This window comes from Penicillium malachiteum (genome assembly GCF_028827825.1).
Source record: "Penicillium malachiteum strain IBT 17515 chromosome Unknown utg000002l:1.0-8849297.0:1.0-8852440.0, whole genome shotgun sequence".
Classification (NCBI taxonomy): Eukaryota; Fungi; Ascomycota; class Eurotiomycetes; order Eurotiales; family Aspergillaceae; genus Penicillium; species Penicillium malachiteum.
Genome location: NW_026643095.1, coordinates 5,330,288 through 5,355,872, shown reverse-complemented (window position 1 = coordinate 5,355,872; position 25,585 = coordinate 5,330,288). Strand labels below are relative to the sequence as shown.

General features: G+C 46.0%; 11 protein-coding genes across 11 annotated transcripts; 2 read left to right on the top strand and 9 right to left on the bottom strand.

Annotated features, from left to right (window-relative positions):
* Positions 1–109: 109 nt before the first annotated feature.
* Positions 110–1,012, bottom strand: N7483_004971 (enoyl-CoA hydratase/isomerase family protein; the record flags this gene model as incomplete). The annotated part of the gene is made up of 2 exons (XM_057088408.1): positions 110–848; positions 900–1,012. The coding sequence occupies 2 exons, from the start codon at positions 1,010–1,012 to the stop codon at positions 110–112; spliced, it is 852 nt and encodes a 283-aa protein (XP_056948237.1).
* Positions 1,013–1,545: 533 nt separating this feature from the next.
* On the bottom strand, positions 1,546–2,037 carry N7483_004970 (Hsp20/alpha crystallin family protein; the record flags this gene model as incomplete). Its single annotated transcript, XM_057088407.1, has 1 exon — positions 1,546–2,037. One exon carries the CDS (start codon positions 2,035–2,037, stop codon positions 1,546–1,548), a length of 492 nt encoding a protein of 163 aa, XP_056948236.1.
* Positions 2,038–3,059: 1,022 nt separating this feature from the next.
* Positions 3,060–3,427, bottom strand: tfb5 (TFIIH complex subunit TFB5; the record flags this gene model as incomplete). Its single annotated transcript, XM_057088406.1, has 3 exons — positions 3,060–3,107; positions 3,201–3,352; positions 3,409–3,427. 3 exons carry the CDS (start codon positions 3,425–3,427, stop codon positions 3,060–3,062), a joined length of 219 nt encoding a protein of 72 aa, XP_056948235.1.
* A 268-nt stretch (positions 3,428–3,695) lies between these two features.
* N7483_004968 (putative MFS multidrug transporter) lies at positions 3,696–5,608 on the bottom strand (the record flags this gene model as incomplete). The annotated part of the gene is made up of 6 exons (XM_057088405.1): positions 3,696–4,230; positions 4,288–4,649; positions 4,700–4,855; positions 4,918–5,241; positions 5,297–5,391; positions 5,455–5,608. The coding sequence occupies 6 exons, from the start codon at positions 5,606–5,608 to the stop codon at positions 3,696–3,698; spliced, it is 1,626 nt and encodes a 541-aa protein (XP_056948234.1).
* Positions 5,609–6,304: 696 nt separating this feature from the next.
* Positions 6,305–8,392, bottom strand: N7483_004967 (alpha-N-acetylglucosaminidase; the record flags this gene model as incomplete). The annotated part of the gene is made up of 2 exons (XM_057088404.1): positions 6,305–8,178; positions 8,233–8,392. The coding sequence occupies 2 exons, from the start codon at positions 8,390–8,392 to the stop codon at positions 6,305–6,307; spliced, it is 2,034 nt and encodes a 677-aa protein (XP_056948233.1).
* Positions 8,393–8,962: 570 nt separating this feature from the next.
* N7483_004966 (isopenicillin N synthase family dioxygenase) lies at positions 8,963–10,254 on the bottom strand (the record flags this gene model as incomplete). Its single annotated transcript, XM_057088403.1, has 3 exons — positions 8,963–9,700; positions 9,872–10,093; positions 10,252–10,254. The coding sequence occupies 3 exons, from the start codon at positions 10,252–10,254 to the stop codon at positions 8,963–8,965; spliced, it is 963 nt and encodes a 320-aa protein (XP_056948232.1).
* A 1,363-nt stretch (positions 10,255–11,617) lies between these two features.
* Positions 11,618–13,442, bottom strand: N7483_004965 (putative MFS transporter; the record flags this gene model as incomplete). Its single annotated transcript, XM_057088402.1, has 7 exons — positions 11,618–11,972; positions 12,034–12,477; positions 12,530–12,702; positions 12,755–12,779; positions 12,841–12,954; positions 13,010–13,186; positions 13,240–13,442. The coding sequence occupies 7 exons, from the start codon at positions 13,440–13,442 to the stop codon at positions 11,618–11,620; spliced, it is 1,491 nt and encodes a 496-aa protein (XP_056948231.1).
* A 3,791-nt stretch (positions 13,443–17,233) lies between these two features.
* On the bottom strand, positions 17,234–18,340 carry N7483_004964 (5'-methylthioadenosine/S-adenosylhomocysteine nucleosidase family protein; the record flags this gene model as incomplete). The annotated part of the gene is made up of 1 exon (XM_057088401.1): positions 17,234–18,340. One exon carries the CDS (start codon positions 18,338–18,340, stop codon positions 17,234–17,236), a length of 1,107 nt encoding a protein of 368 aa, XP_056948230.1.
* Positions 18,341–18,967: 627 nt separating this feature from the next.
* On the top strand, positions 18,968–21,329 carry N7483_004963 (uncharacterized protein; the record flags this gene model as incomplete). The annotated part of the gene is made up of 3 exons (XM_057088400.1): positions 18,968–19,100; positions 19,209–19,491; positions 19,580–21,329. 3 exons carry the CDS (start codon positions 18,968–18,970, stop codon positions 21,327–21,329), a joined length of 2,166 nt encoding a protein of 721 aa, XP_056948229.1.
* A 933-nt stretch (positions 21,330–22,262) lies between these two features.
* N7483_004962 (uncharacterized protein) lies at positions 22,263–22,634 on the top strand (the record flags this gene model as incomplete). Its single annotated transcript, XM_057088399.1, has 3 exons — positions 22,263–22,368; positions 22,423–22,543; positions 22,604–22,634. 3 exons carry the CDS (start codon positions 22,263–22,265, stop codon positions 22,632–22,634), a joined length of 258 nt encoding a protein of 85 aa, XP_056948228.1.
* A 232-nt stretch (positions 22,635–22,866) lies between these two features.
* On the bottom strand, positions 22,867–25,369 carry N7483_004961 (LipA and NB-ARC domain protein; the record flags this gene model as incomplete). The annotated part of the gene is made up of 6 exons (XM_057088398.1): positions 22,867–24,375; positions 24,434–24,745; positions 24,803–24,865; positions 24,928–25,171; positions 25,239–25,306; positions 25,367–25,369. 6 exons carry the CDS (start codon positions 25,367–25,369, stop codon positions 22,867–22,869), a joined length of 2,199 nt encoding a protein of 732 aa, XP_056948227.1.
* Between the last annotated feature and the right edge of the window lie 216 nt (positions 25,370–25,585).

Here is a 25,585-nt window from a genome sequence, read left to right as displayed (position 1 = left end):
TGGGGAGCAGGAACATTTCAAGTTTGAATCTTCAGATTGAAGAATTTGGAAATTTGTTGCATGATAGTATACAAGAATGATACTGAACAGTCAGCCAAGTGGCTAGCAATTAAAGCTTCTCAAACGTAGGTTTTCGCTTCTGAATCCCTGACAGCAGGGCAGAGGCCACATCCTTAGTCTGTAAAGCCGCGCCATTCCACACTCCCGTATAGCGTAACCCATCCTGCACTGAGTGATCGCGCGACCAATTCAAGATCTCCTTAGTTCCCTGAACTGCAACAGGACTCTTACTCGCAATAAGAGAAGCCATCTCCAGAGCCGCAGAAACAGTCTCCCGCTTGTCCTCGTAAACGCCATTTACAAATCCAACACGCAGCGCTTCATCAGCGCCAAAGACCCGCGCTGTTAGAGCCACCTCTTTCACCCACCCAAAGCTTCCAACAACCTTCGGCAGTCGGCTTAATGTACCAATATCAGCTGCAAGGCCAATATCCACTTCCTTCACTGAGAATTTCACATCCCGCGAGCATAATCGTACATCCGCCGCTGTAGACAAATCGATCGCAAGACCAAAGCTGTATCCATGCATAGCGACAATAACGGATTTCTCGCATCTCTCAACAGCAGTAATGCAGCCTTGGAACTCGGCGATATGGCGACGAAATGCTGTGGCCTTGCGCGCCGCATCCTGTCCTGTTTCTTCTGAGGAGAGAACGTTACCCTGGGACGCAGCCTTTACATCGAGACCCGTGGTAAATGCTTTATCACCTGCACCGCTGAGGACGATTGCGCGTACGTTGGAATCGTCGGAAAGTCGGTCAAAGAGCTGACCCATCTCGAGCCACATGCTAGCCTGATTTTAGTGATGTCATTGGGATGGAGATGAGTAAGACACTTACGCCTCGATGAATGAGTTCATCTTCTCTGCTCTGTTGATTTCGACATGGGCAACATATGGGCGGTTGGCTGGGAAGCTGACATTGAAGTGCTTGGGCGCGTATTCTTGCGTCATAGTTGCTGGGTCCGATGGGTATAGAAAGAAGGGAATTGGGGTGAAGTTGGTGAGATAGATTCTATGACACGAAATGGAAAATTATTCAGGTGTATACTATCAGGCTTTCAACCGGGCGTTCAAGGAATACAGAGAAGCTCTTATCGATTATTAACAAGTGATCTCACGGGCCAAGGGGGAAATGTGCAGTATAAATATTTTCGGCATGAGAATGAGCCTCGGTCCGGATAAGGTCCTTATCGCCCCGCATATTTACTAGTGTGGGGAAGCGCAACTGTGCTGTAGTACATAAATGCAGTATCACATGTACTCGACTGGAAAAAAGATGTTGGGATAATGAGAAGTTCAATAAAGTCTCTTAGACTTGACAAATTGCAATGATAAATCTATCCTCAAACCAAAGGATAATAAAAACCCGAGAACTCCGTCCAGCCATGTTATCAAAACAAAATCATTGCGAAGTCGTAAGCAGCGTCACGTCATGTGCAGAAACTGGCAAATGGACGCATAAGAAAGGCAAGAAGACCAGTTGTCTACTGGATAGTGATCTTCTTGGGGACGGTGGCGATAGCCTTGGGAACGTGAATGGAAAGAACACCGTTCTTCAGGCTGGCCTTGACGGCATCCTGCTTCACGTGCGAGGGGAATGAGAAAGTACGTCGGAACTCGCCAACAGTGCGCTCGCTAGCCCAGTAACGGTGAGCGTCCTTCTTGACATTGGTGTTGTCATTATCGGCCTTGTCGGTTGCATTCTCAGGCTCGGTGCGGTGATACTCGCGCTCAGTACGACCCTTAATGACGAGAGTCAAGGGATCGGAGAGTTCGATATCAATGTCCTTCTGGGTGAGACCAGGCAGTTCACCATCAAGATGGTAGGCATCATCAGTCTCGTGGATATCAAAGCGAGGGTTGAAAGCGCGTTGGGCAAAGTCCTTAGGACCAGGGTGGTCGAAGTGGTCCGGATTGGTAATGGTATCGAAAACCGGGTGACGGAAGCCGGCGTTGGGGCAGTGAAGGGAGAACATCATGAGGCTTGGAGTGGTCACAGGAGGCTTGAAGCGTTGTTTGAAAATGATGGTTGGAAGCTTGAGGCTTGCGAAGGAAGAGATGTGTTGTTGTGAGAAGGAGAGAAGAAGGAAGAGGCAGAGGGGGTTTTAATAAACGAGGGCAGGCAAACGCCGGAATATTCCACTAAGCACCTGTCAAAATTGAATCATCTGGAACCTGCCAGCTACCTGTAGCGACTTCGAAGGTTCTCTTTGACACTTCATTGTGTATGCCAGCCCCGGTCTAGTTGATACTTGTAGATCCTAGCAGTAAGTGGATCCTTCTCCACGTTTCTAGGATTACATAAGAAATCTAGATCACCCCAGGGCATCAGGGCGAGCATAGCACCAGGGTTCAGCTTACGAAATGGCTAAATACTTCAATCTCTAACGAGGGAGAAGCAAATACTCGTACGAAATATGAGACCTTGTCGAGGGTCATGGGTAGGAATCAAGGCTATAGCTACAGGGGCATTTGACATTCATTGGTTTGGATGATTCTCGTGACATGCAATGATAGATCAAAGAATGCATTCATAGCGCTTAAAAAAAAAGTCTATGCAGCGTAGGTGACTAGATATAGATGTGCACATTATGGTGTCACTAAGTCCCATAGTGATCACTAATGCATCAGTGATGGAGGTAGTAACCGTTCACTCTTAAACCTTTGTCTCCGGCAGCCATGGTATATCAATCATTTGTCTGCCATGCAATCTCGTAAATTGTTTCCAAATTCCAGGCTGATGGTATTAAGGTGGTGTACGGCCGACCGCATGACACAGGCGCTGTGAGAGCAGGAGCTCGAGATTTGATTTCATAGAAAACCTTCGCAAATCGATCTAGTTCGGAGAGCGTTGTTCCTTGGTCATGGAATGGAGATGAAGTTTTGCCATGAAAGGGGAGGTTGAATATCGAGGGAGAAATCTGACGTGAACGTGTCTGGGTCTAGTAATTTCGGTGGTGGGCATCGGTAGGTTGCGATAGGTCTGTGAACGGTCGCATTACTCAGACTCGGATAAATCAAGCAGCAGCATCTTCTCATCAAGATCCTAAGTGTATGTATGTTAGATATGCTCATGATGGAGGCGCAGTCTGCATAAACTGTGCAGAGCCGCAATATATAAGACTCAGTGATCACATACACGGTCCAGGCGAGCCTTCAAGTTTTCAAGCTGACTCTCTTTAATAACCAGATGGTTGTCATCATCCAGATCCTCCACAATGTAGTCATGTCGCTCCTCATCGTATTTCAGAATCATGGCTTTGATCGAAGGATCGCATTGGATAAGAAGACCTGGAGTAGGTTGTTTAGACATGGGAGACTTTTTAGGAGATAAGGGGATGATTTACCTCGAACGGCGCGCGGCATCTTGAATGGGAGACGTGGTAGATGCAGAAATTTGCTCCAGAGAATGTGGGGTGAAGAATGAAAGAGAGTGAGATGAGAGGTGAGCTATCATTCAAAGAAGCTGCTGTGCAGGCATCCAGGCACCAAAAAGGTGGATTAGATAAGCGGCTCTGACGCCGCCCGCGGATTACAGGCGATATTTTGCCACTTCTATTATGATTTAGGTAGTCTGTTTATTCAGAGCTATGTTATGGAAATGACTCTTGGAATCAATGATCTAGCTGGATCCTTAAAGGGTCTCATCCTCAGAATCCTCTTCTGTTTTGTGGTCCTGTGTCCACCCAGTTCCCGCCTGAATGACTGCGGATACCAATGCCACAGCACAACCAGCCATGAACAACATGCGGAATGCATGCTCAAAACTTTGCTTCGCGATCAAGTGCTCAATTCCGGTCAATTTTCCAACTGTAGCAGGACTACCGAGGAGAGTGCGAACTAGATCTGGCTTTGGTGGAAGCCCATGCTGAGCGAATCCCTCCTCCAATGCTCCTTTCAGGATTCGGGTAAAGAAGCCTCCGCCAATGGCAGATCCGAAGCTCCCTGCGAATCCCCGGAAAGTGGTGAAAAGCGCACTCACGATATAGTGGAGCTTGGGATTGGTAAGATATAGCAGGTGAGACAGTGTATAATTAACCAAAGCTCCGGCGAACATTCCGTTAAGGAATGTCATCGCCATATACAGAGATGCTGGGGAGTCCTCCGATGATAGAACTGCGAGAGCAGCGGTGACGGCGGCGAATAGGACAAAAATAATCAGAGATGAACTAGGATGGGGAGTCAATTTATGGGCTTCATCGATCCCGTGCGGAAGGAGAACTTACAAGTAGTAACTGCCCGCTTTACGGATATGAAGCCATCCTACAAGCAACCCGCCACTGCCGAATCCCGCATTTGTTGGAATGAGGATAAGACCTGCCGAGGCTGGAGCCCATCCACGGACTGCAATTGCATAGGACGGAGTGAAGAAAACAACGGCCCATCTAGCCATCATCATACCGACACCGGCAAGGGACGATAGCAATACACCGCGATTCAAGAGAATTCGAACAGGTATAATTGGTTCTTGGGCCCATCGAGACTCAATGAAATAGAAGCTTACAAGAAGCCCTACTGATACTGGAATAGGCCAGAGAAGAATCTCAGGTGACGCTAAGCTGGTTAGAAATAAGACAAATCCACTGGTCTGTATAGCAATTAGCAGGAGCAGTCTGTGTGATATTTGACTGAACTTACCAGTGTCAAGGCACCGGCATAGTCTATGCGAGCAAGACTCGCAAGCACATTTCCCGACGTCAATGAATTACTATCATTCGATGGCGGTGGAATAGCCCAGAAGAGAAGGGGACCAAGAGATAACGCAATAGGCGCTTGGATCCAAAATATGATACGCTATCAACATCAGCAAGTTATTGCGAGCACCCCTCAGACATCACACTCGTGAAATAACATACCCATCCCATTATCGGAGTCAAAAGACCAGCTATAACAGCGCCTGACGAAATTCCTGTTGTATAACCGGAGCTAATAAGCCCAATTACGAGTCCTCGTCGTTTAGCGCTAGCGAGGTCCAGCGCTAAGATGATCGTTATACTCATTAATCCACCACATCCCCAGCCCGAAACAGCACGTCCCAATAGGAAGAATCCTAGTGAAGGCGCAGCGGCAGTAATGAAAAGACCAATTGCCAAAATGACGCTCGAGAAAACGAGACAGATCCGTGGTGTGAAAATGGCCGACAGTCGTCCGGCTAGGGGAGTGACGCTCGAGCTTGCAATCTTTATGATATTAGAACCCAAGCTTCTTTCATCCCATTCTCCTTACTTAATTTACCATGAATGATGCAGTGAACCAAGTCGCCTGGTCATAGGCATCTAAGTCAGCGGCAATTTCAGATTGGGCGGTTGTCATCATAGAGATATTGGTAGCTAGTAGAAACGTAGTAAGTCAGCATATTGTCTTATGGAATCATGCATTTATCTCATCCAGACCTTGAATGAATATGAGGAGGGCCATTAAAACGACAATTCCCAGAATTCTTGGACCACTCAGGCTGGAAATCGCGTCATGTTTGGGTGTTGTTGGCGCAATGAGCGGTGTTCGCTCAGATGTCGTCGTATCGGTTTGGATTTCAGTATCTGCCATCTTGGTGTTGATTAAGATGATTGAGCAAGTTGTAGAATGACAAAAGAAGAGCCATTGGGACTCTAATTCACATCATAGCCTAATGATTATGATTACGATTGCGATTAGAGCCAAACAGGGATTGGTCGGAGTTAAGCGGATAGCACCTAAATGTGCATTTCTAATCAGATAGATTGGGATTAGGTAGCGTTAAGGCCCCCGCACCGGGGAAACGCCATGCGAAAATGCCATGCGATAAGACCGTTGGGATCCTCATTTGGCTAGAATGGTCTATGATCTTTTAGAATCAGAGATTGAGATTCGAGAATTTTGATAATTCGCAGAATGTCCACATCCCCGCTCATGTTTCATACGACTACCTCCAAGTAGGAAATCCACTAAGACCTCGATGAAGTAATTCATTAGTCGGATTTAGTCCTCTCGAAATAGAATCCCCTATCTCGGATGGACAACGCATAATTCGGTGGAAGTCGATCCCTGGCCCACAAGCTTGATTACCAATGGCTCGATTTGTTGAACGTAACATCGCCTCGGGCTGGCCATCCTTTTATGGTATTAGTGAATTATAATCCAATAGCAGCGTGATAAATGTTTCTTTTCAAGTGAAATAATAAAGCTATCCCCTGCATTTATCTCTGTACAGTCAAGGAGATGCGCTGGTTTAGGCGTGCCTAAGACTCAGACCCATGCATCGTATCATGCAGTCTGAAATAAAGATGCCCAACGCTGCTGAACACGAGTGATCACTTTCTTAAGATCCGCAGCATCACCATCAGGCTCTGAATCCGACCATCTCTCTGTCTGCCAACCAAGTTCGAAACTCAACAGTCTATCCTGCAGCGTAATACCGTTATAGGCCGAAGCAGGTGTCGATTTTAGATATTCAATGAACATTTTCCACCGTGGAACATAATATGACGACAAAAGACCACCCCACTGCTTGGAAGCGTAGTCTGTAATCTCGCCGCGGGGACCCCAAAGTGTGATTTGATTTCGTGCATTATATTCCAGATAAGCTGCTTGGCTTCCGTTGCCTTGAGCCCAGGATAGAGCAGAGTCAATCCAGGTTGAGAAGCGAAAGTTTTCATTTGTCAAAAGAACCGAGTCCAGGTCTGTTAGAAGCTCGATGATCGTCTGTCCTTCTTGCGAAAGGGTAGAATTCTTAGGATTGGAACTATTCCATGTAGTGATCAAGTTCTCGTATAGCGGAATGAAACCATTCGCCATGACCTGGCGTGTAATATCCACCATATCGTGTTGGTATGCTGGATTCTCCCACAATTTGGAGTTCGAAGTACCGGCCTCGTACACAGACTGCCACGCTTTAATAACAACTGATGGGTTGTATGTCAATTCAGTGCCATGGCTACCAGTCACATTGACAAGACCGTCAACGTCAGGTTCGAGCTCAAAGATGGACTTGATCACAGCGGTGATCTCCGTTAGGTCAGTGTTATCATAGACAGTTGTTCGCATAGCTTCCCAGGCATCGTAAAGCCCTTGAGGGACGGATCCAGAGCCAGCATACCGACTTGTCACCCATTTTCGAAAATATTCCTTGGTATTGATTGGGCTTTTCGACCATGCCTGATCAAGAAGCAAGTCATAAACAATCTCATTGCCTTCTTGCCCCTCGGGGCTCAGCCCGAAGCCAACCATATTGGAGGATTCAGTTCGGGCCTGTGAAGAGTTCTGCGTGATGTTTGATATCTGGCCGTAGAATCCCATGTTACCTCCGTAGTCATGCAACTGACACCAAATCCACGGCTTTCCATAGTAAGAGTCAGTCCGACGCCACTGAGGCTCAGACTCTGAGAATAGATCCAAGATCAACATGTCGTCGTTATCCTCGACACCAGAGAGATAAGCCTCCACCCGCTCATCGGTCCAAAAGTCAGACGCACTGTAGAACAGCCAACCCTGCATCATCCAGATAGCTTCCGGGTCTACATTCTTCAAACTCTGCCATGTAGTGCTGGTCACATTGCGCAGATAATTCAGATCACCCGAAGAAGGATTCATTTCGTTGTATTGATCCAAGGTATAAACGTGTGTGATGTTCCCATAAGCATCCTGCTGTTTACGCAGAAAGCTGCTCTGCATCTCAGCAAAGTGGTCATCAAATGGTTCAAGGAAGGTGTCGTTGGAGTAGAGGATTGGAAATTCACCCCAATCATCCGACCGCACGATACTCGCATCCGGGTACACGCGAGTGATGTTTTCAGGGACAAAGCCTGTAAAAGCAGGAAGCACAGGTGTCATGCCGAGTTCGACCATGCGACGCACAATCTGTTTCTGAAGCGCGAATTGCTGCTCGATCCATGATCGCGGTAGATCACCACCCCATGAGCCTTGAATATTTCCAAATCGGTTCCATGCTTGGAAAGCTGGTCCACTTAAGAATGTAGCGATCTCAGCCTCGGTTAGGCCAATTTCCTCGAACACCTCTACCATAATCTTCTCGGCGCCGACCCATGCAAGGGGGAGATTGATCCCGCGAAGGGCCATCCAGTCGAGCTGGGTCTCCCATTCTTCCCATGACCAAAATGCCGTTGTATAGGAAAAAGTGACTAAAAATAGATGTTATGATATGGACGCCTGAAAACTTATCGGGGTAGGCTTACCAGTGTTAAAGTGGTATCTCCAAGGAACAGTGCTCGAGCCACGAATCGGTGAACTAAGGCGAGGTAACTTAGCAGGGGCCTGATCCAATCGACTGCCAATAAACCACCAGATATCGACGTGTAAAGCATCAGTCAGGTAGCGATGGAGACTAATTATCATCAGTAAGCATGTCCAATCTCGGAAGAAAGCCGATGTTGTGAACCTACCCCGACGAAAGAGCACTGAGAGAGGTTCCCTGAACGACGATAGTGCCGTTTGATGTACTCTGAACTATGAATTGATCATAACCATCATCGCCTCCGGTGATATTTGACACCAGGTTAAATTGAAAATCGCCAACATGGTTCGGCAGTCTCCGCTTGACGAGGCTGTATAACCCGTCGGTGGACTGTGCCGCCACCCCCGACGTGATAAACAGCCCAACCAACAACTTTCTCCACAGCATAGCAGCTTCTAGAATGCTAAAAGAATCCTCGAGTTGAACGTGATGAAGGGAAACACGTATGAGGAATAATGCTAAACTTATTTATGCTCTACCCCAGACTGTTCTAGAATAAGAAAACACCACTGTAGCATGTCCCCTTGTTACTACCCCCGCATCTACGGGGCACGCACTGCAACTATCAAATCCTACATATGTCAATCTGCAACTTCATCCCGCGCTTGACCCATAAGAGTCAGAAATGCAATCTCGATTGTTCTATAACCATAGATATGAAAAGTGGGGGTTTATTGAGTCACAAAATCCTGTTGGCCCTTCAGAGCCTTTGCCAGTATATCGGGATACCATCGTTGTCCAACATCCTGATGACTCGTTATCCGAGCGATAAATGTGCCTTCACCAATCTTGTTCTTGAATATGTCGTTGAATGTTGCTTCAGCATCAGATTTGACTTTCTCATCCTTCACAAGGTCTCGAATATGCTCTGGAATGACTATATTGATTTTGTCGGCGGAGAGATCGAGGCTGACTCCTTGGAAAAAAGGGAATGAAAATCGTGCCCCAAGTGGATTGCCATTAGGGTCGATGAAGTTCTCTTTTCGCAGCGAAACACGATGGGTAGTCGCTGTACAAATGCCTCCAGTCAACGCCTCGAGAGCTCGGCCAATGTTCACCACGAAGGAATCTGGGATTGGTGAAGCAGGGATCCATTGCCCTTCTTTATTCTGTACCTCCAAGCCATGATGTGATGTAGCTTGGAGAAGAAAAGTCACGAAGCCGGAGTCTTTATGAGGACCGACTCCCTGGAATCCAGAATCTGAGTCGTGGGAGAGTGGTGGAGTAGGGTATCTGATTAGTTTGAGTTTATGTTGTTGAGGAGTTTCAAATGCTTGATTCAATGCCGTTGCTGGGAGATCCAACGCTTCTGCAATAAGCTCCGTGAACGATGATGCCAGTTGACTGACTTCGGCTAGGTATTCTTCGAGAGTATTACGAAATCCCGGGACCGAGGTTTCATCTGGCCACTGTAATGACAATCAGTGGTTGTGATTGACCAGAATTTAATAATTTACGCACCTGGTTAGGCCCAACAATGTTTCTGTACGGGGGTTCATCGGAACCAGGAGCTGGAAGCTCCGTACCAAACTAGCATCTAGATTAGTAAATTTTTGACACATAATGGACACAAAACTCACATCAAATTGCTCGCGATGGTCGGATTTCAGAGCAGTAATCTCAGCTCCAAGTCTAGAATAGCCCAAGAAATGGGGACTGTTCACCATTTCAATCTCTAGCTTCTTTTCTACCGGGCACTCGAATAGTTCCAATCCCTTCTTGATAAGAGCAGATCGAAGATCGGGTGAAACGGGCGGCCTTTGTAGGTAGAAAAAGCCAACATTGATTAAAGCATCGCGGAGCTGTGCGAGAAAGGCAGGTTTTGTTACGGGGATAGGGATAGAGAAAAATCCAAGACAGGAATTGAGGTAAAAGCAGTAGAGTGCAAGTCGGTGCGTTCCATCTGACACGGTCAGCAAAAATTTTGAAATCAATCTCCTGAAATAATTGAGATGCATACCATCTTGGCAATAAAATTAAGTCTAAGGTCGAGTAGTTTTGAAGAGTTGATGCTGAATTCGTAGTTGTGGCCGCCGTCAAGTAGTAGTTCCGCTTCAACATAGGACGAGGCTATGAAGAGTTTCGAGACTCTATCGAATCTTGGTTTGGCCTCTATTCTTCCCCACCAAGCTATTTCGTATTCTGCAGCAAGATATTGAACGGGCACCTGTTGAGTTCAGCATCGTGTACAGTATGACAAATGACGTAAGTGGGGAGTACCTTAACTGATGGGAATATTTCGTTTACCAAGCGATCATGCCACTCGATCTCTTCGTACTCAACAATTTCAGCTTTCACAGCTAGAAGGGAAATGTTAGCCTAGTTCAAGCTTCGTTTCCTTCCCTCAAGTTTCACAGGCCATACGTTTTTCAGATGTCGCGATAAGTGCGTCAGCAGTAAACAGATTCTCGTCGATATACTTGACTGGACCAAACATTCGAGTGAAGAGCGACCTGGTCTCCTTTTTAACTACAGATCGCCTCCCTTTCCGTGCGGGGTTCTCTTCTTGAAATAGACCACTTTTCGTAGGCGATGGCACAATGCCTAATGCGCCCACTCCGAGCAGGGGGAACGGTAACTCTGATTGGGCTGCGATGGCAAGCGTCGTGGCCCCTCCGAGTGAGTGACCAAAAATGATCACGCCTCCTCTATTCCCCACTTGATAACGGTAGACTTCATCTATTAAGTCTGTGATGACTGATATTGAATCGGCGATTGGTGTTTTGCTGGTTGGCAAGGGGTTCCCGCCATAACCCGCCCGTTGAATATTCAATACATTGTGGCCACGTTCGCTCAAGATGGCAGGGTAACTGATTCCAGGGTTAGCATAGATGATATAGATAAATGATTCCAATGTCTGTTGGGGAGTTTTCTTCAGCAACCATGACTTACGAGAAACTTGGGTTGTCAAAGTACGCGGCGTTTATGGCCCCACCGTGGATTAGGACAATAAGCGGCAGATCCCTTCCTTCACCTTTCCCTCTTTTCAATAAACCAGTCACCTCAACACCATTCCCGCGAAATGGAAAGGTCTCATCATATGTCTGCGCCATAGTTATGAATGGAGGTTATGATGAGATTGAAGAGTTGACGGAGGGGGAAAAACTCGAAGTCATCATAATGGACTTGACGCGCGCGCCACCGAAGAAATTAGTACCCAGACCGGTAAGATAAAATCATCGCCCCCATTCTCTGGAAATCGAAATTGGAAATTTCTAAAATTCTATTTCAAGGTCTGACTACCTTAATTGGAAATATTTTCACAGTCGCTATTTCGTAATCACAAATATTTGAAAGCTGGGGGTTTCACTTCAATCAGGGGCCTCTCATAGAATATAACGGAATCCGGTGGTCCTGATTTCCGACTCATGCATCTCATCAGACGGCAAGTCTTGCGATGACTCCATTTCATCCAATTTTCGGTTCATATTCATATGAACTTTGCGAATCACAAATGCCATAATGGCTACTATGAGTGCAATCGCAGCAGTAGCACTACCCCCAGGAATGTATCGTGGACCAGAAGAGTCAGGCCACATGTAACTTCCATAGATTGAAGCCGTGTTACCGATCATGTTAGCAATTGCAATTGCTGCGGATCGTTTGACGAGGGGTCTAGCAAATGAGTTTGCAACCCAAGCGAGAATGATCTGGTATGCTGAGACAGCACCCAGCGGCATACTAAGAAAGTCAGAGTCAGCGACATTTCGATAATCATCGTGGAAAAATATGAGTGACTTACAGAAACATGGCAAAGAACCGGGCACCAGTGTTTGTGGTCGCGGTGCAAATTATTCCTCCAATAACACTCACAAGCATCAGGCAAATAATGTGGATGCTGCGATCGTTCGTTCGGCCGGATGTCCAGGTGACAAGGAGGGAGATGAGGAATGTCGCGATCCATACAGGTGCGGTGATCAGAAGAGTCTCAATATTGTTGTAGCCGAGGGTTTGAACGATTGTTGGGAAGAAGTACTGGAAGTTTTGAGAGAGCAAAGAGGTGTGTTGAATCAGAATAAACAGGTAGATGCGCTTATCAGCAAATACCAGGCTCAACGCCTCCTTGATACTGGTCGACTTGGCATCATCTGCTTCACCTGCATCATGCATGAGACGCCATTGAGCATATGATTGTTCCTGTGCATCTAGCCATGATGTGGTAGCAGGGTAATTAGGAAGGGAAATGCTAAAGAGAAATTAGAATGATTAAGTCGGGTGATCTCCGTGAGATGACTTACGCTGCCAAGAGAGAGACACCAACGGTAATGCTGCCTTCAATGATGAAGAGCCAGCGCCATCCAGCTATTCCATGCGAACCGTCTAGATTACCGAGGACACCGGCTCCAAGTAGTCCACCGAAGGCATTGGCCAACGAGCTGCCTGCATAGAACCAGGCAATGCGATGACTCAACTATATTATGCATTAGAAGGGTTCTTCTTTTCCAATCAAGGAGCAAGCTTACCTCTTGTCTAGTATACCAACTCGACCTAAAGAGAAAGTCAGATATTGAAATATTGGCTGATCATGTTACGCGATGAGGTGACTCACATCAGCATGACGGCTCCTGGGAAAAAAGGAGCCTCAACAAATCCGAGGAAGAATCGTGTAACTACAAGTCCTGAAAACGACTGAACAGCCGCCTGACAAGCAGAAATCACACCCCTGAGATAATCATTAGTATGCATATTGCTAGGTTTGGCTCACCTCATCGACTTACCAAATAGCCATTGCTATTCCCAGGAATAGTGAAGGTCGAATACGGGTGAGGATCAAATTAGAAGGCAATTGCATAAGCAAATATCCAACAAATAAGATACTTGTTGCCAAGTTATAGTCGGTTCCTTTCATGCCCAGGTCTTTTTCAAGTGACCCTAGACGCGCTTGTGACAGATTGCTAGAGTATAATCATCAGCTTAGAAGGACCAGGATTTTCAAGGGGACTCTTACTTGCGATCGAGGAAATTAAGCAAATACATAAGAATCAAGAACGGCAAGAGATGCAGGTCTACCTTGCGTAAAAGGCCGCGAGTCATATTCTGGTGCCATTCTGGGCTCTTCGAGACGTATGCTTGGTAGAGTGCATCTTGCTCAAGCTCAGTACCCTTTGACAAGGTTTCCTGGTGCTCGACCTGCTCTGGGACCTTAGACATAGTTTTGGTGTTAGCAATCAAGGGACCCTGATTTTGCACTTAATGACCTCTGCAGACTGGTCAATCTTTATATGAGATTCACGCAAGATCAGGTGGTGCAGAGTACTCGGCGCAACTCCGACTTAGACGCCAAGGGTTCCCCGGGGAGGCAAGAGCAAGATGAACTCACCAGAGCAGCAGATCCTGCTGAGAGAGGTCTGATTTGGAAATTGGGGTAGCTCGAATGAGGGTCCTCGGCACATTCTATTGGCTAGTTACCTATGGGGAAAATGGTGGGAATCCGTGGGATTTTAGTTATTGAATGTGGAGCGCGGGGGAGCCCGAGTCCCCATATGCCCACTCGGGGCAGCTTACCCCGAGGTTGAAGGAGATACTATTAAGGGTATATTAGTCTCGGTATTGATACAAAAGAAGTCTGCTTGATCTAACTCTGAAAAGAAAATACAACATACTCTCAATTCAAGATGAGCTGTTATTGACATCTGAACATTCCTCTGCGAGTCAATTAGCAGTTTAGCCGAGAATGCTCTAGGCCCGAGCGTACCTGAGCGGAGCGGACTCAGTCGGTACTTTCCGCCCATGTTTCGCCTACTCGGGAGCGAGACTGAGCAAATTGAATACGATCATGAGCAGTTCTGGCGAATGCAGTCTCCTATATGGATGCAGTTTCTCGTCTATAATTCATATTTTGAGTATGCAATAGAGTCTGTGAGAGGAGAATCCAGCCATACTTTTATTTTCTCAATGTCTCAAATGATAAACCCGAAGACAGAAAAGAAAAGAAGAACAGGAAAGAAAAGAAAAAGAAAATGCCAGAGAAAAAAAAAAACTGCGCCACGACAAATTGAACATGGGAAATGAAAAAGACTGAGCCATGACAAGAGAGGAGAGTGAAGATAGTTGGAAGGATATCAAAATGTCGCCTGTGCAGTAAGAATCAAGTGCACATGTGGGATCCAACGCAATATCCTAGTCTGGAAGTCTGTGATCAGTCTACTCCAAGACTACCCACTCTTCCTGTGAATCATGTTTGGAAAGATTCTTCGTTCTGAAAGCTGAATGTATTTTGCGATACCACTGTTTCGGCCTGATACTAATGGTAGTAGAGTCCATCGGTGGCTTAAACGTGATGATGCATGCACAAATCAGATGGAGTGCCGCCTCGGCTACACTGAGAATTATGTTTTTCGTATTGATATAGTTGCTTCCACTCAAAAGAGAAGATGTGAACCGCCAGATCGAAAAGATCAACCCTCTGCAACATTAAATGAGTATTTGTTAGTAAAATCAATGGGATCCGGAAGTAGCACAACTCACAGACCACCTATAGCAAATGTTAAGGTTAATTGAATTTTTGTGCGTATACTGGTGTGAAGTGACCAGACCACCGGCATGGGAAGGAGAAGCATGATCAAATCAGTGACAATGTTTGGGACGCTACCATATGTATAGCAGGCGTGCAGATTGAAACATTTCGCTCCAAGTATGGTCGGATCCCAAGATGCAGCAAATGGTTGACACGTGAAAAATAAAAGATTCAAGTGAATGAGAAATGTGACAGCAAGAACCCATATCAATATGGTGCTCAGAACTCTGACTATATTGAGGACGAAGATTCTCCGATATAGGAAAAGGATCGAAACTTTGGGTAGGATGACGTTGATAGTGTAGAGAAAGACTGCTGCAGTACGGTATTTTCCATGCTGCTTTATCAAAGATAGATCTGTTTCCGATTTCCCCCCCAGAACGAGCCTTCAAAAAGTAGATTGAGCCAGCTATAGGTTGTGTTATTTCAAGATCTTCAAGCGCTTTCAATATTTCAGAAAATTTGAACATTTGAATGTTCATTGAATAGGGAATGTCTGATCATACATACCAAAGACTACTGCATACCAGATCAGATGCAATATCAAGGTGAGTATAATTGTATAATCATCTAACCCAAATGGCAAGCGTGTTTTACGCCGAGTGACTACCATGCCGGCAATTTATATGTTTGAAATACCCTCTCCACAACGGTAGTTTAACGGTACTAGTATTTGAGAAAATACGGTATTTGGAAGAATACTGTTAAAAGTTTGGTACTTTTCCCAAATACAGTATTTGATTGATTTTTTATATCAAAAGAATTATTTGCCTTTTTTTGTTTTCTTCCTTCCTTTCTTTCTTTCTTTCTTCTTTTTCAAGGTGCTACTTTCTGTTTATATTTATATATATCTATCTATGGTATATTTATATATTTATATATACTTTATGTGTCTATTCTATATGTTTACTTTATATTTTTAATTTAAAGTGCTTTACTCAGGAATTGAACCAGTGGACTTAGAGATCTATTTATTGTTGTGTTTATCCCTAGGCTATTTAGTCTATTCAATCTTCTCTCTCCCATTAGTATCTATAAGACTCTGATGTGGTTTGTTGTGGTTTGTTGTCGCACGACGCATCAAAACTTTGCCCCAAGGTAAATATTTATCGACTACGGTATTTCACCAAAAACCGTAGTCGGTCAAATACCCAAAAAATACTAATATCAGAGAATACCATATTTTTACAGTATTCCACACGGTATTTGGCACCAAATACGGTATTTGAGATATATGAGCGGCCGACATGGTAGCCTCAGTATAACGAGAATGATTTGAAAAGGAATAAGGGCTATCGTAAAGGCTAAAAGGGGATATTGGCCGTAGTAATTGGTCATTTTCCTGGATAGGTGGTGTTCAGGGACCTATTCACTGTGCAAATGATACATTTCAAAGTGAATGAAAAAGTACATTGATATCACCATCTCTTCCATGAGTTCGGATAAATTAAGAGACACATATATAGGTATTCAATGAAAGAATTCTGTCATAATCACTCAGAAATACGATTGTGTGACTTTCAAAATGTTGAGAGGCTATGCTATGTCTTTATGTGAAACATGTGAAGAATAAGGCACTCCACAAATGATGTTCGAGATTGGTTTAGATATTTGAACTTGTAGCTAAGCTGTCAAGGAGATTCAAGAGGATTTGCGAAACATGTGAAGAATAAGGCACTCCACAAATGATGTTCGAGATTGGTTTAGATATTTGAACTTGTAGCTAAGCTGTCAAGGAGATTCAAGAGGATTTGCAAGGTCAAGTGAAAGAAATCATTTAATTGTTCATGACACGGCGTAGAGAGCTCATATGTGCAAGCTTGGACCATGAGTCGAATGGGTTTGATATAAGAGAACCTTGGAAAACGTAGCTGTGCAGAAACTCGCATTTTTTATTATGTAAAAAGAAATATATGCGGGTTATAGAATCTGAAATGATTATTAGCTTGCAAAAGAAAGATGTATCCCAATATACAGTACTAACAATGCTCTCTAGCACTTGAGTCAGATCACGGAAATTTCCAGTTTCTGTCTGACCAACCTTGGAATAATTAAAATAGGAAGAAATTTGAAGAATCATGAATGACAAGATTAGTATCCCCCTTGGTCTTCAAAAGACCATCCCCTTTGAAAATCTTCTGAGTCTGGGCCTAGATTATGAGGGCTCTAAACATCTGATTAACATGATATCCCACAGGCTGCGATTTAGCAAGACAATGGAACCTGGAATACTACCACTTACATTGTTTGAACCTACAATCCGCACACCTTGGCCTCCGGTAGAATTTATATTACCCATGATGGTACCCCCGTGATTTGAAACTGGCCCTTGAAAGTAGACCTCGCCTTGATGAACCGTGGGCTGTACGATGAGAGTTAGCTCTAATGACTATGCGGCAATAGCATATGTGGCTGTTGTTCTTGTTTAAAGTGAGTGGATTGAAGTGAATAAACTGACTCGATAAGGATGATTCCTCGAGCCCAAGCTGCCATCATCGAATGACTGTCTCCTGGAATTTTTGGAAGAGGCCTCCCGTTTCATAGGAGTAAATTCATCAGAGGAAAGCCCCATCTGTAGTGTTTTTTCAAGTTTATGTCGAGCAGGAACAACAGAGAGAAGCTCCTTTGCATAGGCAGCTGCTGTAGCAGCTGCATAAGGTTGCCAGCTCTTATTCTTGTGCGAGTCAGCGTAGTCACATATCCCTCGAATAACGATACAGGGGAAAATGTCCATTAGTCCCGCTGCCTCCATTTCAAAACAAATGACATCACCCCCAAGTTCGTCCGCGATATGATCACGAGTTACACCATCACGCATAACTTTATTCCCTGACGCAATCAAGCCATAATGTATAACTGGACCGTCGGAGGATCTGGGTGGACGATAAACCGAGTGTCGCTTAGAACAACGTTTGCAGGTCCCATCACGCGAGTCAATGTGATAATATTCAGCTTCATAAAGCGTGTCGGATTGTGAGCCAGGGTACCTAAACTTCTTCATGGCTGGATGGCGTCTGAGCATTTTAGAAAGGTATGAGGGTATTTCTGAGAAGTCGATAGAGTGATTCGCTTCAAGATCTCCTATCGCAGAAAGAAGAAATGGAGGAGGTTTATTCAGAGATCCGGTGTGTTTGACTTTGCCATTCCCAACTTCTTTCCCATAGTCATACTGAACAACGCCGCCAAATGAACCCACAGGCCTGCTCACCACGACATCCCCCAGCCGAATGTCAGCCCTCTCGCTTGGGACGCCCCCTCCAATACCTACCATTAAGCCAAAAATGATACTGGGGAATGCGTGAAGCATTTGAGTTGCAACGATGGATGCTGATGAGGTTCCATATACACCCGCGGGAAGGCATGCAATAACGATATTATGACCATCCAGCGCGCCCAGTGTATAGATACCGTGATCGATTCGAGAGATTCGTGGATGGGTTTCATCAAGTATTGCTTTGGCAGCGGCAAGTTCCACAGGAAGGGCGCATATCCACCCAACCGTGTAGTCTGCGATGGATCTTTGACTATCCATGATCGGCGTCGGATTCCACCACTCCTTCCAAGGTTATCACTGCCCAGGTGAAGTTCAAATAGCTTGAAAGTCAACGTTCTAACTCCACTTTCCTTTCACCCAAAAAATTCACTTTGCATACAAAACGGACTTATGAGGGATATTAATATTTTGCCAGGGCGATTCTGCATGTTCCTTCGGCTTGTGGGGGCTGGTGTTAATACGGACAATGCCTCTCTGCTTACCCCCTCACAAATCTACTGCATACGCCATGCAGAACATTATAGGACATCCGGGATGGATATGCAAGTCGTATCACACTTTCGGTGCTAACGATTGGACAAGAATGAATTCCTGCAAGGGAATCCGTGGGCAGCTGAACGCAGCCACCAGAATCGATTGGTCCACGTTGTATGCGGCTCAACGGTCCGCAAGAACAAAAGGGTTAGTCTTTCACCCAGGTGAACCTTCGAAGCGAGCCGTTCGTATTTTTGAATGAGCAGCACGATTACCTCGGTGAACCTTTCGTAATCATCACCTGATCGGAGGGATCTGAGAGCCAGTTCCTTGGCCTTCCTTCACATTCCGTCTTCATTTCTGATCCAAGAAGACTACCTGTATCTAGATCCTCTCTACTGAGCCGGCTAGATGTCACCCTCTGTTGAGGCCAGAGAGAGTCAAATGCCACCGGCCGACTCGCAGGGCGCTACACGGTATGGTGCCGTAGATAACTTTGGGGTGACCCTTGGGAATATCTCCGGGGACCGCCACGAAATCATCGGTAAGTCCGTTATACTAAAGCAAAGAAAATTGGATCACTGATCATGATTTATAGGACAAAGTTTGTTCTCATACATGCCATAACAAGGTTACGTACTGATTATCATAGTTCATATGCACAACCATGGCCCGGTAGACAGCTCTCTTCCTTCGTTGGTGAACGAGCTTCGCGCATTCCTGCGCCGGGGCCGAAACCAAAACCAAAGAAGTGATGCCGCCTCGATTGCTTCAGTAATGACTACATACGACGATGATGACAAACATGTCTGGCGAGAATTTCGTAGGGATCTCATTAAACTGGGATTTCGAAGTTCTGATATCCGCAAGCACGCCCCTGACCTCAAGGCTCATCTTCATGACCTGCGGCATGACCCAGATGAAGATATAGAAGAGTGTGTCTCCCAAATAAAGCTAAGAAGCTTTACCCGCTCCATTTCTTACCCTCGGTATATGGGATATGCAATTGCTAACGGAACTTAGAGACTCCGAAGAATCGCGCAGATCCACCACTCCAAACGCGCGAAGCTCTCAACTAAACCCGAATCCCGAACCTACTCATAGGGATACGCCGCCAGAGAGATCTCCCCCATTGCCCGTGCCTACTGAGTCCCCCGAGAGCAATGATGTTGAATGGGGCTCAGGTTTTGGTCGGAAAAAGCAGTACACACCCCGACGTCGAGGAAGTTTAGCAGATGATCAATGGAGCTCCGCAGCGACTGTACGCGAGCGTAAACCCACACAGAATCCGAACCCTGCGCCTCGAAAAGAAGCGCGCAATGCCAAATCATCAAGATCTCAACCTCCAAAGAAATCTCAAACTGCTGAAGGACCGCTTGTGGAAGCTCGCGAACCCAAACCATCAAAGTCCCAATCTAAGCCCCAAAACAAGGGCAGATCGACGAACAACACACCACCGAAAGAAACTCCCAAGGCGGATCAACAAGCTGACCTCGATCCTAAGGAGCTTTTCGATCAATTTTTTGCCGGTTTTCCCCCTTCGAACCAGCAGAATACTCCCCAGCATCATCCACAACAGCCATCTCATACTACAGGAGAGCCTTACTATAACACATATGGGCAGAATCCTCAACAACCCCCGCAACAGCCTCCTTATCGCCCTGCAGATTCTTACTTTTCAGGAAATGGCCAGAGTCCGCAGCAGTATCCGCAAGGACCACAACAGCCATATACCCAACAGAACTCGCAACAATATCCTCAGCAGCATTTTCCGTATTCATACTACGTGCCCCCAACTACTGCTGCGCCTGACTATTATCAACAGACGCAAAGCCCTTTCTATTCAAATGACGCCCAGCAAAATCATGCACCCCAAAATCCATTTATGGGTGGAAATCGAACGTATCAAACTCCACCTCCGCAGCCATCATATGCACAACCTTATCCATATCCGCAACCGCAACCACAACCACAGCCACAGCCACAGTCACAGCCGCAACCACAGCCAGGCCCAACTTACACGCCAACCGATGAAGGAGCGAAAAAAGCAGATTATCCGTTGCCGAAGATCGAGACAATAACATGGAGAGCTCTCTCAAAAGAGGAGCGACATCCTATTGAGAATATTCCAGTTCTACCAGAGGGGTGGGACTGGCGAATAGATGACCGCAATCGACTATTTTACGTCGATACATACGCAAAAGGCAGAGAGAAACGCTGCTTCTGGCATCGCCCTGAAGAGGAAGATGATGATCACTTTGAACTTTCAGGATGGGAGAGAGTTTGCACAGTATTTGGTCGCATCTACTGGCTCCACAAAGAATCGCGAATTATCTCTTACCGATTTCCTATCCGGTGCGACCAGCTTGGTCTCGAGAATGGAGAGCTTTATGTGTTCCAGGGTAGTTGGAAACATTGGAGAAAAGCCGATCTCAGCACTTTCAAACTGAAGGATAATGATGTTTATTGTCAGATAACACATGATGTCTGGGAGAAAGGCTTATCGGACGAAGCTATCGTTGTGCGAGGTGAGCTGTGGTGGAGGAACGATGCTGTCAGAGAAAAGAATTTGAAGTTATCTGCATGGCGACCCGCCGAGGCAGTTCTTAATGAGATCATTCAGTTCACCGAGACTGCAGGGTCATTAAATGGGACCCCATCCTTGATTGACTCTGATGGAACACTGCGAAACCCACAGGAGAATATTCCCCAGTTTGACGGTCCGGGCAACGGGGTGAACAAGAAGGCGATTCGAATTCTTTCAGCGAGGTGAGTAGCACTCCAAATAACTTCGTCACTTGGTTTATAACAATATTTGCGTTATTAGGACTCGGCGTTTTCTCAAAAGTGCAAAGTGCCAGAACCTTCTCCTATGACGGGTCAGGCAAAAAGTGCACCAGATCCAGGACCACGAAATTTGACTTCGAATTACGAAAAGGCATCTGTGGAAGAGGAATTTGAGTAAGATTGCCCTACTGTAGGGCAAGAGACTCGGCGGGAGCAGAAGTTGTACAAAACTGCATCGTAGAGCAAGGGATTCCGCGCGTGCCTAGTCTTGGTATCTGACAGACTATGTGGTCTAATGCAGTAGGCGGTCGCAATGGGATGTATCAACAGGTCTGATTCTCTCCTTCTGATAATTACGCACATAAATTCTGCCTGGAGATCACCTGATCGGTCATGTGATCCATTCTGGTTCGACCAATCAGAGCTCTCCATCTAATAGTGGTTTGAACTAACCCAATTGGGCTAGTTATGCACCCGTGTTCTGTCAGTATCCTGAAGCCTGAGGTTTCCAAATTTGTCAGAATTGACCTATTTTTGGCCATCAGGCCACCAACGATTTCTGCCTGAGGCAACCTCAAAGCCCTCGTTCAATGACGTATGCCAATATGCAATGTTCTACGCCACATCCAATTAACAACTCCATACGCATTCAGATCAGATCAGCGCTCGATGACCTCAGATCCAAACAATTTACACTTTTATGACCTAGCCACAGGGTAGACACAAAGAGGGTGCGGGGTAAATCTTAGATATCGACCTGATCCGAGCGCAGCAATGACGATACCAGGCCAAGAAGATGTATGATGTATCATAATGTTGATTCCTTATAAAAGGCCTGTTTTCTCCTGCACGAGCAGTTTTGTCTCCAACCATCGCTTTTATCTCTTACTGAACATTCATATTACCACACATCAACATAATGGATAAGCTCTCTGGTCTCGCTTCCAAGCTGGGTGGTGGCTCTAGCTCTAGCTCTGGCTCCAACTCAAACCAGGCTTCTGGCAATGAAGACTACCTTGACAAGGGTAAGTGGCTCTCTTTCTAGAGTAGCCTTGATCTTCTGCTTACAACGGTTCAAGGTCTTGACTCCCTCGAGTCCAAGTTCGGTGGCGGCAAGGTCGATCCCCACTCTTCCAAGATGCGCGAAACCAACGAGAAGATCACCGATACCGCTCGTGAGAAGTTTGAATCCCTCACTGGGTAAGAGACCACGCAGGTTCAAATATTTGGCTCGTTGCTAATAACACTTTTACCGTATAGCAAGAAGGTCCCCGAGAAGTTCTCCAACTAGAAACCCTGTCGATCTACCATATTTCCCACGACGACGATCATGGTTCTAGTAACTTTATGATAACATGTTATGAAAGACTGCGCATGCTTAAGTCATGATATCCTATATAGCCTGCGGGAACTGTTATGTGAATCGTGAGCGTGATACCCAAGCAGGTAGTCGAATACAATATTCTCTTTAATATTCACAAATAATCTCAAAGTAAAACACATGTAGTCTTCAACCGAACACTTTAAAATCGTTTCAAAGCAGACAAAAAGTTCCTTATATCCGACCCGCTACCTGTGCGATTAGTAAACATAGTATTTGCTCGACACAGCTGAAGATTGGTACTGATGCGTTGCGTCGCCGCAGGATTCGCTCCGCCATATGCAATCAGAGCACGCTCATAATATTTCTGAGCGGGCGCGTATTCATTTGTTGCAAAATGGAGATTACCCAGCATCTCCAAGATGATTTGTGTTTCGGGGTTATCGAGACCTCGACGTCGCTCGCACCATTCAAGGTATCGGATCAACCAAGGAAGGGCTTCAGATCGCGATCTGGCCGTGAGAAGTTGTTGGGGAGTTTGGAAGGCATACATGATACCAATACTGCTCACAATATCCATTGTCTGTGGATGATCGGGACCATATGTCTCTTCGCAAATTGCCAGAGCACGACGGAGTGTCTCAGAGGCCTCGACTGTTTGCTCTGCACGGGTGTAGCCTCGACCAACAAGCGATAAAGCGCGGATTGTCAACGGATGCGTTTGGTCAAGACTGGCTTTAATTTCCTCATGGACATGTGGTAACATTTCCACCGCTTGTCGTACATCAGGCTGTAGATGCACAGTCACGTATGTGGTATCCTCATGGTTATAAAGAATCCATTCAAGGGTATCCAGGATAGCACCAAATACGCGAATATGGTTCTCGCCCAAGAGCCGCTTCATTGTCTCGGCGATCTTCTCTGCTGTCATGAGAGCATTCGCTCGTCGGTGCAGACCATTATAAGCCGCGCCTAGACGTCGACGCGTGTCCAGAGTGTCAAAATGGTCTTCGCCGATTGTCATTTGCTGTCGGGCAAGCACATTGGCACAGATGGACTCAGCCTCTTGATATTTGCCCTTGGCGCATAGGATCTCTGCCATCAAGCTCTCGGTTTTCATAGCCAGCGGATGCCGTGTTCCGAACACGCGTTGGGAATTATCAGAAACCCACGTAGTCCATTCAGTTGCTTTGGATAGATAGTTGGCTTCCAGCTCCATTTCAGCCAGATTGTATCCCATAGACAAGGTGCTCAGATGGTCGGCTCCGAGAGTTCTCAGATGGTCCTGAAATATCTGGTAGTCGATATCTCGTGATTCCTCCCATCTGGCAAGGTTCTTTAGTTCGGCAGACCGGATCGATCGTGGATCCTTATCTTGAGCGACGAATACCGATCCAACTATTCGCTGTGTAGGCTCATTGGGTCTTCCACCTCCAGGTGGCGCATACGACGCACTACTATTGGAATGCATGCGAGGGGGAACAGGAGGTGGAGATCGACCCGTCGACGGATGAGGGGATGACTGAGGAACATAGCCTTGGTCTGCTATCAGTGCCTGGTCTGCCATCTGTTTGATATTTCCCTTGATTAATCGGTACATAGGTCCTCGCGATGCCACCTTGCACATCTGAGAGTGGTCTGCATCGAGTTTCAGTTGAGTTTCGCGCATGCCAGAAAGGCCTAGGACGGCAGACTCTTCATCAACAACCAACTATTTTGATTGTGTCAACACTGTAAAATCTCGAGGAGTATTCTTTTCTTTCACTTACATGGCTCAGAGATGCTGGTCCGATACCTCCAATCTGCACTTCTTTCCCTTCAATGAAGCTAATAACACGATAGTCTTCCAGCTGGTGGCGAAATCGATCGGACATCTGTCGCGTGAACATAGAGTTGTGCTCCAAACAATCGAGGAGATCATTACTCGCGTGACCTTTCGAGACAAATCTTGCAACTCGCGCTGCGATCTTGCCCAACTCGACAGCCTTTGCGCCTCGATGCGGAGTGCCGAAGAATACGAGCCCTGAAGTTGCTACACGGATCGAGTTATACTTGGGATCCTCATTCGCATTGAGAAGCGCCTATGAAAGTCGCATTGGATGTTAGCAAGCATTCATGAGGATGATGCTACCACTCACCTGCTTGATGACCAAACCACCCAAACTATGTCCAATGAAAATGACCTTCGGTGGCATGGAATGCTGTGAGAAACGTCAGCATTCACTTGTTTCCTGTATATTTGTCCCCGAGGTGTTCCGATTACCAAGGAGGGAATCCGCTCCATATCTAACAGGTTCAACAGTGTATTCGCATGATCCTTGATGCTCGCCGTCGACATGGTCTGCGAATTTGTGATGTTCGAATTATACCCATAGACAAAGACTCGAGCATAGCCAATATCTTCCGCCAGGAAGTCCTTTGGCCAGAACTTCCCGTTTGAATGGGTCCATGTCTCGAATGGATGATCGTTTCGACCACGAGGGTTCAGTCCGTGGACAAATACCAAGCTGGATAAGAGCAGGATCAAAAGTCAGGTTGGATTAAACCAACTACTGGCGATATGATATGACTTACTCGACCTTTGGCGCATCGCATGGAGTGTAGACCTCCTGTAGGAACGGAAACTCGTACTCCTCCCCGTCCTGATCATGTTCATTAGACACCTTAATTTTGCATTCTGCGCGGCAGGAAAAATTCCGTACCATTTTCCACTATGAGTACTTGAAGTTGAGATGAGGAATGTAAGAATGAAAGAGGCTGAGAGTACAGAGTAGAGAATCACTACTAGTCGACTAAAAACAAGGAAAGCGCCTAGATGACTGAATACGAGCATGATAGCCCTAGGGTGAATGTGATCCTCCGTCTGACTGCTTGGATACATCTTGGCCATCAATCACTTCGGTGTATACTAATTATGGAGC